Below are 15,202 nucleotides of genomic sequence, written 5' to 3' on the forward strand. Positions count from 1 at the left end.
CAGAGGAACTGTGAGGGAACCTCAGAGGGAAGAGGACACGTACACTGTGTCTGTGCTGAGACATAATATTAATGTGGTGGAGGAGTAAAAGTACCTGGACATCCACATTGACTGAGGCAGGAAGTAACAAAGTACAAATACTTCTCAGGTATTTTCAGGTACCTTACTGGTACTTACTTACTAGTTATTTTTTGACAGCCTTTCACTGTTACTCCCTGCATTTTAACACAAATATTTGTACTTTCTACTCCTTACATTTTCAAAACAGGCTAGTTACTTTAGGCTCAGCGGTATCGTCTGGTGTTTATACTCAGTGGTTAAAGTGGACGGAACAAGTGCAGCTATGTTGGAGGCAGCTTGTAGCTAGCGCTACAGAAGAGGAATGAGGGTGTAATGTTTGTTATGTTTGACATTTCTATCTATCAGCTCAACAAACATCAGCAAACACACAAACTGTTCATGTGCAGTTTGTCAAAGTGTGTTGTTAACGGTCCAGATGTTGGATTTCCAGGGAGGGAAACGAAAGAGAGCAAATTTCATTCATAGATGGAGAAAAATGTAAGAAAAGACATGAGAGGAACAAGAGAGGTTGTATTAAAGGTGAGGACTGCTCGTGACACTTGATAAACTGCAGATTTAAAGATGACATGTCATCATTTTTAATCTTAAGTAATCTTCAGTAAAGAAGTTGAATCACGTCTGTGTATTTCTCCTTAGGTACTTTTGCCACCTCTGCACTCTGAGGCCAGGCTGAACTGGAACTTTCCCAAAGAAACTGAAATCCTTTAACATGCGCAGCAGATACTGGAGAAGTTTTTCTATCAGTTCATTGTGGAGAATCTGCTGGGGGAGCTGCTGACAACAACACACTGAACAAACTGACAGAAAAGGGAGCTCTGTGGTTTACAGGTCACTGAACAAGTGGTTTCTCCTCATGGATGTTATTATATTATTAATACAATTATTATTATTAAATAATAATAAATTCCAGTGATCACAGTTCTGTGTTAGGTTTAGGCAAAATGACTTTGTCACATCCGGCCAGGGAGCTTTGGACAGATTTTTTGCATAACAGATAAAATCATCATCAATTTTGTATTTCCTCTTTATAATATTACACTTTGATCAGTATTCATGTGTGACAAATAATCAGGCCCTGTTGCCCATCTGCAACATCAACTGTAGCTTGATGGCTGTCGTTTTACTTTTCAGAGGTGAATAAAACCACAGTTACGAACACAGAACAGCTAAAATCAGTTTTGTTGGCTTCAAAGTTCAGTGAATCACAAGGTCTCTTTTTCCTGTTGCACCCTTTTTTCTGCTGACCACAGCAGGTGTCCTGCACGACACACACACACACACACACACACACACACACAAATCCTCTCTTACACGTACAGATTTTTAGTCTTCATACTTAAGACATACTTCACTAAGAGAGAATGGCTAGTGACAGGATCTATGCTGCTTTACCTGAGCCGCCTCGTCAAAGCGAAGCAGAAAGCAGAGAAGAAGAAAAGAAGGCTTTTGGGAATATTTTTGCAGAGTTGGAATCTGTGGACTTACCTCTTGGAACCACCTTAAGGTAAACTCCAAAACACACCCGAGATTTATCTGCTGAACACAACTGAAGGTGGACTGATTTAGCTAAATTACAACATTTAAAACGCTGGTTTATCTTAATACCAAGACCAGGAAAAAACGCATTTAGAATCTAGCGGACACATGCAAACTGTGTTTGCTTTGATTAAACTGTGAGTTCAATTACAGACATTTAATGTGAAAAAGGGTTAGTATTATTAGCGTCAGTGTGTATCATTTGGCTTTACCAGAATTGTATCTTGATTTAACAAAACAAAAACAAACAAACCATAAAGATGTAAATAACCTCCTCTGCATGTTGTTATTTAAAATGTATCTGCAGCAGAACTGAGATGAATCAAATAGAAGCCACTAAAGCTCATTTGATAGCAGGCATCTTTATTATTACAAGTACCGTTTGAATGACAGTACACATTATTTTCCTGTTTTTTACTGCTAACCATGCAAACCACTCGTTATACAGTATTTATGATAAGATCACAAACAGTCAAAACCCGTGTGGTTTTCCATGTGGTACAATGTTTGAGGAACCAGGCACAGGCTATGCGGAAACAAAGCCGCAATCACCGGGGTCAAGACGACCGTAGTGCGCCTCCCACAGGCCGGACCTCACACTGACCTATGCTCCGCTGTAGCTGCAGTGATAGCCGTAATATGCACATAACAATCATGGCGGACAGTGAAACCCTGGAGTGCATAACGGAGCACGAGCGGATTTTACAGGAAATTGAAAGCACCGACACAGCTTGTGTCGGTCCGACTCTTCGGTAAGAATATATAGCTTCTAAAAACGCCCTTAGCAACACAGGTCCTGTGTTTTTCACTGTGTATTACATGATCACACCTTTTGTTTAAGACCTAGCTTAGCCTTACCCAGTAGCAGGCTAGCGCTGGCTATTTTAGCCAACAGTCTAGATAGTGTTGAAATGAGGAATGGGGCTAGCTGTCGTGTTAGCAGCAGTGACTGTGAGGTATTTTTTTTAGGTTATGTGTAAGGATGGATGACTAGTGACCTGTCAAAAATGTCAACATCATTTGTGGGTGTGGCTGTGGGACTTCACATCCTTACGTCGTTGTGCAGCTTGAGTTAGCTAACGGCTAACAGGTAACGGTTTTGGATAGTTGTTGGCTAAAATAAAACGAATGCCACGAGCGGATAAGATCACTGACCCTGTGGTGTTGTGTTATGTGGGCGACAGAATTGGTAGTGACACAGGATGCCGGTCTGTCTGCTCAGCCTGACGTGCCCTAACACACCGCACTGCTTATTTTAGGCAATTAGATGCCAAAGTAGCTTCCGAGGCCACAGTGAATAACATTAGTTGAATGCTTCCACCTGTCACACCTGTCCCGTAGACGTGCCTGTAGGCCGTGGTTGTTTCTCATACCTGGGGAAAGTGATGAGTGTATACCCTGCAGGTAACAATGCTATCTAGCTTTCTCAGCGCGTCTTCATCTCTTATTCTACGGTGACGCTGTCTTTTCTTCATCTCTTGGCAGCTTGGTCGGGTGTAAAATGACAGTGACGTGCTGTCAGTGATCATAGGGGTTTGCTTTGCTTGCTGTAGAGCTTACTAATAATAAGAATGCTAATTGAAAGGGTCGGGCTAAAAACTGGATTTTTCTTATAGCTAATATTAGTGAGTATTTCCTGGATAATAACAGGTGCTGTTCTTTTTAAATGCAGCTCTAGTGCAGTGCATAGGCCTTTCCTGGGTGTGGACTATTATATGGCTCAGTGGACAGAGTCATAAACACTGGGTGTTGTGTGGTGGACTGACTTATCTTTTCATGATGGTAACAGCGAGTCAGTTACTCCAGTATTAACATTACCACTTGGCACTCACGTTCAGTCTTATAAATCACCTTTGGAGCTGTGCCAGCCTGAAAGCATCATCCTTGTAGTTCCAGTCAGTACAACAGTCGTTAAGGATAAACCAGAGGACTTAGGCAAAGACATGTCCTCACTATGTCTTTTTTTGTAGACTGTAATCTGACCTTGCTGAGGAATGCAGGTTATGTTGGCATATTTGTTTCAATGAAACATTTGTACCTGTTTCCTTCAGCATCTTCACAAGCTCTTCTTCTTTTGTTCTAGCATAGATTCACTTGTTTCGGAGTGCATTTGCTCCTAGGAGGGAGGGCACGTCTCCTTTCAGAGCAGTATGGGTCTAGTGTTGGGCGTCATGTCCATAATTTAATTATTCTGTTATCCTGCTTGAGATCGCAAATATCCAAGACCATTTTTGTGAAGCAGGGGGGCAAACATGCTAACCATTAAGGCAGCACTGGCCACCCTCCATAATACATACTGTGCAAGTGAAATACAAAGAATACAAAATAGACACTGGGGAGGTAATGTCCCACTTTCAGAAACACAGGAGCGAAGATGGACTGTACAAATCTGCCAGTTTATACAAGCAACGATAAATACATTTGCTGAATTTAACCAAAAACACAGATAAAATCTGAACATCTAAAACAAAATTCAGTTATCATATTTGTTTGGTTCTTATGACTTTTAATAATTTTACTAACATGTTTAGTCTAGTTTGTGTAAAATGGCTTGACTCTGCATTCTTAGTAATGGAAACTGGAAACACTAAATTGCCCATAGGTGTGGATGTGGGAGTGAATGTGAGTGCGATTGGTTGTTTGTGTGTTGGCCCTGCGACCTACTGGCGACCTGTCCAGGAAGTACCCCGCCTCTCACCCCAAGACAGCTGGGAAAGGCTCCAGCGCCATAATATAGTGCATTTTTGTAAATTCAGTGAATAGTCTATATACAGTGGGGCAAAAAAGTATTTAGTCAGCCACCGATTGTGCAAGTTCCCCCACTTAAAATGATGACAGAGGTCAGTAATTTGCACCAGAGGTACACTTCAACTGTGAGAGACAGAATGTGAAAAAAAAATCCATGAATTCACATGGTAGGATTTGTAAAGAATTTATTCGTAAATCAGGGTGGAAAATAAGTATTTGGTCAATAACAAAAATACAACTCAATACTTTGTAACATAACCTTTGTTGGCAATAACAGAGGTCAAACGTTTACTATAGGTCTTTACCAGGTTTGCACACACAGTAGCTGGTATTTTGGCCCATTCCTCCATGCAGATCTTCTCAAGAGCAGTGATGTTTTGGGGCTGTCGCCGAGCAACACGGACTTTCAACTCCCGCCACAGATTTTCTATGGGGTTGAGGTCTGGAGACTGGCTAGGCCACTCCAGGACTTTCAAATGCTTCTTACGGAGCCACTCCTTTGTTGCCCGGGCGGTGTGTTTTGGATCATTGTCATGTTGGAAGACCCAGCCTCGTTTCATCTTCAAAGTTCTCACTGATGGAAGGAGGTTTTGGCTTAAAATCTCACGATACTTGGCCCCATTCATTCTGTCCTTAACACGGATCAGTCGTCCTGTCCCCTTGGCAGAAAAACAGCCCCATAGCATGATGTTTCCACCCCCATGCTTCACAGTAGGTATGGTGTTCTTGGGATGCAACTCAGTATTCTTCTTCCTCCAAACACGACGAGTTGAGTTTATACCAAAAAGTTCTACTTTGGTTTCATCTGACCACATGACATTCTCCCAATCCTCTGCTGTATCATCCATGTGCTCTCTGGCAAACTTCAGACGGGCCTGGACATGCACTGGCTTCAGCAGCGGAACACGTCTGGCACTGCGGGATTTGATTCCCTGCCGTTGTAGTGTGTTACTGATGGTGACCTTTGTTACTTTGGTCCCAGCTCTCTGCAGGTCATTCACCAGGTCCCCCCGTGTGGTTCTGGGATCTTTGCTCACCGTTCTCATGATCATTTTGACCCCACGGGATGAGATCTTGCGTGGAGCCCCAGATCGAGGGAGATTATCAGTGGTCTTGTATGTCTTCCATTTTCTGATGATTGCTCCCACAGTTGATTTTTTCACACCAAGCTGCTTGCCTATTGTAGATTCACTCTTCCCAGTCTGGTGCAGGTCTACAATTCTTTTCCTGGTGTCCTTCGAAAGCTCTTTGGTCTTGGCCATGGCGGAGTTTGGAGTCTGACTGGTTGAGGCTGTGGACAGGTGTCTTTTATACAGATGATGAGGTCAAACAGGTGCCATTCATACAGGTAACGAGTGGGGGACAGAAAAGCTTCTTACAGAAGACGTTACAGGTCTGTGAGAGCCAGGGATTTTCCTTGTTTGAGGTGACCAAATACTTATTTTCCACCCTGATTTACGAATAAATTCTTTACAAATCCTACCATGTGAATTCATGGATTTTTTTTTCACATTCTGTCTCTCACAGTTGAAGTGTACCTCTGGTGCAAATTACTGACCTCTGTCATCATTTTAAGTGGGGGAACTTGCACAATCGGTGGCTGACTAAATACTTTTTTGCCCCACTGTAATTACAACATGGAAAGTACTGTTTCTTTTTTACGTTTCAGTTAAATTATCAAAAGCACTTGGTGACTAGTAATGTAAATATAAAACATGAGTGTATAAAATCTAAAACACTTTTCAATATAAAAATATCAAAACACTTACAACTATATAAGGTTAATAAACACTTAAAAGAAAATAAATATGTTATCATTTACTTATTTATATGGCACATTTAATTACAACAGCAGCCTGGACCAAAGTGCAGTACAAAAATACAAAATAACTAGTACAAAATAATAGGGTTTTTCAATATAGCGATCACGCTATCGTTTGTTTCGTGGTGTCGCAAAATAAACTGTTTACGTCAATATTTTTTCAAGGATTTGACGGTCACTGTGGAATTAACTTCTCTCTTCCTCTTATATTTAAAATAACCACACTACGGACGCAGAAGCGACTGTTCTTATGCGTTGTCGTTAGCAGCAAACCTTTCATAATAAAGCTGAAGATCCTGTTGGCTGAATAAACTGAATCACGTGAAATAGTATGCAGTGTGTTTACGGACGAGAAGCTAAAAAGAGCCGTCAGGTGTTAAAAAATAAACCTTCGAACAGGCGCAGCGTGCCATGTAATCAATACTCACAAACAAAATTGCGGCTGTTTTAATTTACGTAATACTCGATTACAGGTTCACGACGCCCAGCTGGAAACACTTCACGCAAGTCGAGTTGCCCGAGATTCACAGAATTTAAAATGTTTGTGATTTATATCGTTGTCGGGACGAAAAATGTTTTATATTGGGATATGAGATTTTGGTCATAACGCACAGCCCTACCAAATAACTACTAATATTAGTACCAAACACCAGTTATGTTGCATCATACGTAGTGACACGTACCAGATGACAGTCACGCAGTTCTTATGATTCAAACCTCTGGCTATTATCATGTCTCCTCTGTGGTGGTCACCAAAATAGCCCGTCTGCAAACGTTGCCGACCGAGCAGGTCATCTGCTAATCTGAACGTTAGCAGTTCCATCCAGTCTATGTCAAATATCCTTGAGCAGATAATACAAGATAATAACCCCAAGTTGCTCTCCGATGAATCCAGTGGTGTGTGAATCTTAGGCACGTTGCATAAAGCACTTTGAGTGCGCAGATAAAGTAGAAAAGTGCTGTAAAAGAACCAATCAATCAGTGTGCTGTTTAGCTTGTCTTCATATCTGTTGTTGCACTCATAATATAAATGCAGCTGAATCCTTTGTATCTGGAATCAGTGATTTTTTGCATAGGTCTTAAAAGACCAGTTTTGTAAAGTTGATGGGGACCAGTTTGCTGCATAATTTGCACAGTTAAATTTTCTGGTCCGTATCAGATTTTTCATAACAATGTCAATGCTACAGAGGAAGCCCCTTGTTTAGGAATGGACACCCCATTTTCTTTTGGCTGGTTCTTTTGTGCTGCTGATGTTTCTGTTGCAAACTGTCATCAAAGTGATGAAAAAGTATTGCAGTAACTGTGTATTTTGTGACAGCAGAGTCTGTGTAGACCCACAGCCAAAAGCTGCAGAAGCCTATCAACGGTTCCATCCAGCGTTAACCTGTAGAGCAGGATTAAGTGCTTTAGTTGAAGGATTGTTCTAATGCAAGCCCCCCAAACACAGGCACACACACACAAATACAAAATTGTGTAAATGAATCTATGAATCAAAATTGAATCTATGAGTAGCACAGAGGTATATCACAACATCTAGTTAGTTTTCATTTTTATTCATTTAAGTTTAGTTTAGGTTAGTGTATGAAATTGGTTTGCTCATATTGGTTTACATGTATGTTTAAGTTTAGTTTGTGTTAGCTTCAGTATTAGTTTTGTTTTTGTAATATTATGAGCTGTTTTTGTCAAAGGACAAATTTCGATGAGTGCGCGAGTCCTTCTCCTGTAGTAGTCTCATCAGATTCGTGCATCAGTGGATCTCTTTCACTGTAAGTGTGGATAAATGTGATAAATGTTTGGCACATTTCCACACCTCAAACGATTTAGCAAGAATTTCAGTATAACTGACAATCCTCCTATTGCAACACCGTAGGGTTTGTTCCATTGACGCCAACACTCACAAACTGGCAGCGTAGTTGTTTTGTCTCATGTTTCTGCCCCTGGTTTTACCGTCTTGTGCCAGATACGAACTTTGACTTCACCCTTGGTAGTTGAGCTGGCGGAGGATTTAAATTTGATTAGGTGAAGCAGCTGATTTGTTTAACAAAGTAACTCCAACTGCAGGTCAGTCTGTAGCTCCACAGAAGTCATGTCTGAGGGGACTTTAGTATATTAAGTCAAGAGTGAACCAGACATTCAAATTCATAGAAAATGTAACCAACCTGCCTCAGATTAAAAAAAAGTATTTGTTATATGAAGCTCATTATATGTGTCCAAACTCCAGACAAATCATAGATGGTCGTGTGTATATGTGTGAAAGTGTATTAGGAATGTTCCTGGTGACTCATTTCTAAGAGGAAATTTTTTTTAGACCAACCGACTAGTCTAAAACTAAGAAACACTCAGATGTGAATTCAAACACTAGAACTGTTTCATTTAAATTGCCAAAGACTCTCCAAACAACAGCATTTAAAGCCATTGATCACATTCTTCAGTCGTTAATCAAATCAAGCATCATGAACATTGAACACTTTACTCCAAACTGACAACAAAGAAGAAGAAAAACACAAATTAACATCAGAAAAAGAAATAAATCGTGACTGAGAGGTGTGGTGCATTGTGCCCTGCATTAGGAATGATGCACGTTGTTCTGCAATTATGACAATCACTTCAATAAAAGTCCAAATTTATTTCTTAAATCCAGCTTCATAAACTGTCAGTTTTCCATGATGTGAGTTAGCTTTGATACGCGTAGTGTTTCATGTCCTCGTTAAGTAGTTTGTCTGGTGTTTATTGTAACTCATACTGAGTTACGCATTACTAACCACCAGTTGACCCCAGACAAGCAGCTAAAGCTTGCTTTCCACTGAGGTTGTTATAGTTAACTAAAACTAAACTAAAAATATAGTTAAAACAAAAATGTTAAATATAATGAAAGTCAAACATTTTGAAAAAAAATATAACTGACTGAGAAATGTTCTAAACTTGAATAAACTAAAATAAATGAAATACAAATATTGAGATAATATGCTTAGTTTTATTGTTTAGTTTGCTAAAACAAAAAGTGCAACTTTACTGATGAAGGGTTATTGGACATACTTCTTGATACTTAGTAGAGGTGGGAATCACCATACATCCCACGATACGATATTATCACAATACTTAACGCACGATACGATATTATTGCAATTTTTAAAAATATTTTGCGATATTCAGATTCTGTACATAAAGGTAAACTTTATCAATCATCATTTTCTCTAATATCAAAGTCTCACACTCAGTCTTTCTCTCATTTCAGTTTGATTGTTGACAAACTGAACGGTTTGTATTACAGTCTAGTCCAACTTAACTGAATCAACCATCTGGTACAATTATAGCTATTCTGAACTATGCAGTTTATGAAAACTATGCAGCCCCTTCAGCAACTGAAGAATTTGAAAGTAAATTAAAACAAAATATAATTTTACATTAAATAAAAAAGTTTTAAACTTAATTAAAATAAAACATGTCTTAAATTAAAATAAGTAAACTGTCATGTTTATTGCTGCCATAAACAAGTTAAACCCATTTGGACAGTGAAGGAATGTCAGGATTCTTGCTCAGAAAAAGGATCAACATGCTCTGAAGTCAGAGCACAAAAACCTTTTTGTAACAAAATATCGATTTCTGCTGTCCCTGTATCCATACATTATTAGCAAACAAAATATCACCATGCTACACAGTATCCATTTTTTCCCCACCCCTAATACTTTGGGTGTCTACAAAATGTTTTTAATTTTAATATCTGTAAAAATCTTGCCTCTGACATAAGCCCTTCACACATTAATAATTAAAAAGACTCAAACTAACACTGAAACCATGAAAATGTTTCGTTTTAAAAACAATAAAAACTAAAAAGTGAAATTACTCTTGAACTGAAACTGAAATAAATATAAAAACTTGTTTGAAAATACAAAACTATGATAACTCTGATTTTCTGCAGTCAGGCTCCATTTCTACAGATAGCTGTTTGCTGTAGTAGACGTGCTGATGTTTCCTGTCATGTGTTCTTTGTGCTGATTTTTAGCCATATTTATTAAAAAATGTCTAATCCTTCGATTCGTTTGTTATGATCAGAGCTAAAGGAAATAAAATTCCTTTTATTTTGATCTACAGTGTTAAATTATGGAGTTAAATGATATCTTTAGTTGTTTCTTAGACTTGAACAAGCTGCTGTTCGAGGGATGTAAAAACAGTGTCACACTGAGGCGCGTCTGTCAGAGGGACAGATGAACATTTTCATAGTGTGTGAAGGATTTTCTCAGTTCGTTACATTACGACAGTCACAAGTGTTGTGTTTGCCACATGAACCGTTATTGTAATCTAATGGCACACACAAAAATGGGAAGACGGTTTAAATTTGAATATTTTGATATGGGTTCACTTTCACTGTGCCCACCATTCACCTGAAAGTCTGACTTATTTAAATCCTTTATCAGTTCTGTTATTGTCAAGAAGCTGCATGTACTTGACACAATCATGTGTGTGTGTTTATATAACCAGTTATGCCAAAACCACAATTTGCTCATGAAAAACGAAAAACAAGCACAAAAACAAACATAGCAAATAAAAGGTTGTTTGCATACGCAAAGTAAAAGTTTAAAAAACAACAACAACAAAAAATATTTGTGTGTGTGTGTGTGTATGTAGGGCTGCAATGATTCATCGAGTAATTCAATAATTAAAAATTCTCAAAGCATGTTTTGTTTAGCTCACGGCTGTAACGTTTCACCCACATCTGTGATTAAAAATAGACCTTTGCAACTTTTAAAGTTTGAAATGCAGTCGTTCAGGCAGTTTTGGAGAAACGTGCCCCAAATGTAAGTGTCTGTTACCTTTAAACTAGTCTGTTAATCTAAATAGTTTCTCCCCATTTAGTCAATTAAGAAATGAGTTGCCAGGAATACATACAACATTAAGCCCACGAAGCCCGTGGAGCTGGAGTCACACTGCGAAGAGCAAAGAGGTGGTGCCGTTAGTGAGAAGGTAAGCTCAGGTTGAGTGAAAGAAAACAGGTCTTTTCTAGTGTCCAAAGCAGCAGCACTGTCCCAGTAACCAGCATTAAAGCCTTTACTGGGAAAAAGCTAGCAGCAGTCGTTCATCAAAGCACTTGATCAACAAACTCTGATGTAAAAAAACTAGTGCTCGTTAATATGACGTTAACGCCATAACCGCATTAACATGGCAAATCCCCGTTAGCGAGTTAACACGGATCGCCCCGTGTGAGGGCTGCATGGTGCTAACGAGCTAACGCGTTAACTTGCTACTGCTTTTCAAGCATAAACATCACGTAGACATCTAAGGAGCTTGCAAAGGAAAGCGTCTGGACTTCTTTAAGTTACTTGAAGACGTTTCACCTTCATCCAAGAAGCTTCTTCAGTTCTAAGGTCAAATGGTGGAGAGTCCCAGATATAAACCTAGTGGGAGTTTCCCCCCAGAGGGACAGTGGGGGGAATGTGAGTAGGAAGGGATTGGGACCTGGCTGATTGGGACCCACACCCAGTTTCACACCTTGGCTCAGGCGATTAGAGGATCATCAGGGGGTCCTTTTGTCCCTCTGTGGGTCCCACCAGGGTGGCTAGGATGCCAGCAAGGTGTTTGGAAACGTTGTAAGTGGCTGAGTTTATGCTGCTGACAATGGGTCTGAGTGGGACACCTTCTTTATGGATCTTAGGAAGTCTGTAAATACAACGTATGGCATCCCCTGGGTAAAGACGATGATATAATAATAATAATAATACATTTTATTTGAAAGCTCCTTTCAGAGCACTCAAGGACACTGCACTCAGCAGAACAATAAAAGCAACATAAAAGCCAGCAGTTTACACAATCATAAAAGCATGAGACATAAAACACATTTAGAAATAGCAGAGTGGAGAGTTTATTGTGATAAGCTGTTTTGAACAAGTGAGTTCTGAGTTGGGACTTAAAGAGAGAAGGAAGCGAGAGTTCTTAAATCAGGAGGAAGGGAATTCCAGAGTGGAGGAGCAGAGCAGCTGAAAGCCCTGCTCCTCATGGTGGCAAGACGGGGAGAGACACCAGGATGGGGTGGTGATCTGAACCAGATCAGAGAGATATGGAGGGAGAGATGATGAAAAGCCTTAAATGTGTACAAGAGTGTATATTTATTTATTTTGTGCCTGTCCCATTTGGTTCTTTAGCCGTCAGAATTGTTGTCCAAAGACCAACAAGGATACCCAATGGATTTACAAGTGGATCCTCACGGCCTTGCCGTGTTGGTCCATTTGATTGACCTTTGTTGTTATTATTTATTTTATTTTCAGTTGTTACAGACGGGACAGACATGACTGAGGGATAGGAAAGGGAGAAAGAAAGAGGAAGGAAAAGAAAATCAGAAGGGAAGAGGGACAGTGAGAAGTACTTTGAAATATGTAGGATGGTCAATGGTTTTGTCCTTTTCAAGGTCTAAGTCAGCGGTTCCCAACCCCCGGGCCTCGGCCCGGTACCGGTCCGTGAGTCGTTTGGTACCGGGCCGCGAGAGTTGAGGCTCAGGTGTGAAATGTATAGTTTTCAGGGTTTTTATCGGTTTTCAGCGTTATTTTGTTATCGTTTGTATCGTTTACTCGGTTTTCCTGGGTCTTTTCACGTGTGTTATGAATAAATCTTCTTTTTGTCAGTACTAGTTTTATTTTGTTGTATTTATCCGCAACACCTTAAAGGCCGGTCCGTGAAAATATTGTCGGGCATAAACCGGTCCGTGGCGCAAAAAAGGTTGGAGACCGCTGCTCTAAGTGATAACTTTCTTTTTGTAGCTGCTTGTGGGGTCTCGTTTTAATGCTTCGTCACTGAGGAGTGTAGTAATCTTTGTGTGGTAATCTGTTGTGTGTGCGTGTGATGTTGTGATCTTTGCTCAGGGAAGCGACAACCTTTTTCTTATACTGTGAGGTTAGACGGAGGGACTGGAGAGGGCTGAAACTTTCATCCTGATTTGCTCTGCTTCTGTTTGTGATATTTTATCAGTCCGTGTGGCTGTTTCTGTGATGAGGTCCACTATGGACAGCTGTTGAGGAGAAATGGCAAAATTGAAAGAAAGAACATCGCCCAGACGCTCTGAGATGACTGAGAACCTTCACAGACATCGTGTAAATATAGAGATATTAAAGACAGCTGAGATTATTGAGCTTGCTAAAGGCTGACAGCAGCCGTGCTATTTTACATGGAAGGAAGAGAGGTGAGTCTAAAGGGAAGCATGGTGTGCACCAGACCATATTTATGTCAATGTTAAGCGCCTTGAGGCGACATTTGTTGTGATTTGGCGCTATATAAATAAAATTGAATTGAATTGAATGTTTCATAACATTTTTCAGATTGAAAGTGAAATAATATAAATGCTGTCTCAATGAAATTGTGTGAAGTATAAAGTTTTTTTGCAAGCGTCTCTTTACGCGATGCAAAGATAAAAGGGGCGGAGCCGTTACTGAGAAGTTTGTTTGAATAAGGCTTCGAGCATCTAAAACAGCAGCGCTGTTCCTTTGATCCCCATTAAAACATTTACTGGAGAAATGTGAGCAGGAATCCTCCATCAAAGCACCTGATCAAAGAAGTCTGATGTGAAGAAAAGCAAACGTTGTAGCTGCTCTATCAGAAAAATCACAAGCCAATAAAAATGCACATAGGTTACAAACTCTGAGCCGCTGGACGGTGTGACTCAAACGGACTCATTCACTGCACACTCAAACACGCAGAAAGACAAAAACTCAGATTTATGTTTTATGCGTTTGATAAGAAAAAGTTTTCTTTGAGAATAACATTTAATTTGCCCCGTAATAGAAAAGGTTTGGTGTTTTTGACAAATGAAACCTGAAACTAAAATTTAAACTCCAAACATTGCAGGAAACCAATGAGCATCTTGAAAGACTCTTTCTCTTTTCAATATCTATTATTTCTCATTAATAAGACCAAACTTTTTCTTATCCAATTACTTGATTAATTGACAAAATAATCTATAGTTTAATCGTTTAATTAAATTATCAACAGCTGCAGCCCTAAAGAATATTAGTAACAATAATGATGTCAAACCAAAATATTTTGCATATATTTTATTGAAGACTGTATGCACCACAGGTCTTTTTAAAAAACAGTTTTAACAGTTCTCAGTTTTAAACAGTAAAAATAAAATAAAATAAAACAATAAACATAAGCCATATTGCATGACTAAACTAATAAATCTGTTTAGAGTGACTCTATTTAAAAATATCTAAATTTTTACATTCACTCTATAAATGTGACTTTTTAAAATTAAATAGCAGTTTATCAACTGTGCATATTCTCCATAGTTTTCTTTTAATACATCAGAGAATGATTCTCTTAAGTTTTCAGTTAAAAGCGATTGTTCTGTGTGTGGGTGTATGTAAATGTGCCACTTTGCACCTGTGTTTCAGTTGATTTCCATGCCTGTGTATCAGCACTAGCCTGCTGTGTTCCACATACAATCATTTAGATGCTGATACTCTCTCACTTTGCTTAACTGCTCAAGTCTGCACAAGAAAAGCTCCCACACATAAATCTTTGACAGTTAAAGAAAGGAGCAGATTGAAAATGAGTGCATTGCTCGTCTTTGTTCTCCCTTCACCTTAAATTGTTGGGAAAAAGCCTGGGCAGTAAAAGATTTATTTAAAAATATAAGAACAAATATCTGTTTTTTAAAATAATAATGAACCAGTACTTTGAACTCTGGGGGTGACAGAAAATGCAGAATTGATTTCTCAGACAAAGAAGAAGAGAACTTATCCAGCACACTGAAAAATTACTGGCCAAATACAAAAACAGCCCATGAGTTTGTCCAGGATAAAGTCTCATTTAAAAACCAAAGAACAGGATTTGTTAATCTCACAGTACTAATGAAGAACAGCGTAGCACTAACATCAGATGAGCAGACTGTAGAAACTTTGTGATGGTTGTCCATCAGGGCTGCCAGACGATTACTTTGATAGTCGACTAGTCACCGATTATTTTTGCGATTAGTCGACTAATCAGATCATCATCCATCGGATGTAAAACATACAGCTTATTGCACCA

General features: G+C 39.3%; 1 protein-coding gene across 7 annotated transcripts in view; it reads left to right on the forward strand.

Moving 5' to 3' along the window:
* The first annotated feature begins 1,427 nt into the window (after positions 1 to 1,427).
* exoc6 (exocyst complex component 6) overlaps positions 1,428 to 15,202 on the forward strand; it is a 69,490-nt gene continuing 55,715 nt past the window's right edge. For 2 of the 7 annotated variants that reach the window (XM_085170379.1, XM_085170381.1), the window contains exon 1: positions 1,428 to 1,585. In XM_085170379.1, the coding sequence (XP_085026505.1) occupies positions 1,443 to 1,585 (143 nt within the window). In that variant the 5' untranslated portion in view covers positions 1,428 to 1,442. Of the gene's footprint in view, positions 1,586 to 2,189; positions 2,370 to 15,202 lie in introns of those variants that run through there. The other 5 variants (XR_014875705.1, XM_085170378.1, XM_085170380.1 and 2 more) reach the window with 4 other exon arrangements.

Source organism: Neolamprologus multifasciatus, chromosome 8 (genome assembly GCF_963576455.1).
Source record: "Neolamprologus multifasciatus chromosome 8, fNeoMul1.2, whole genome shotgun sequence".
Lineage (NCBI taxonomy): Eukaryota > Metazoa > Chordata > Actinopteri > Cichliformes > Cichlidae > Neolamprologus > Neolamprologus multifasciatus.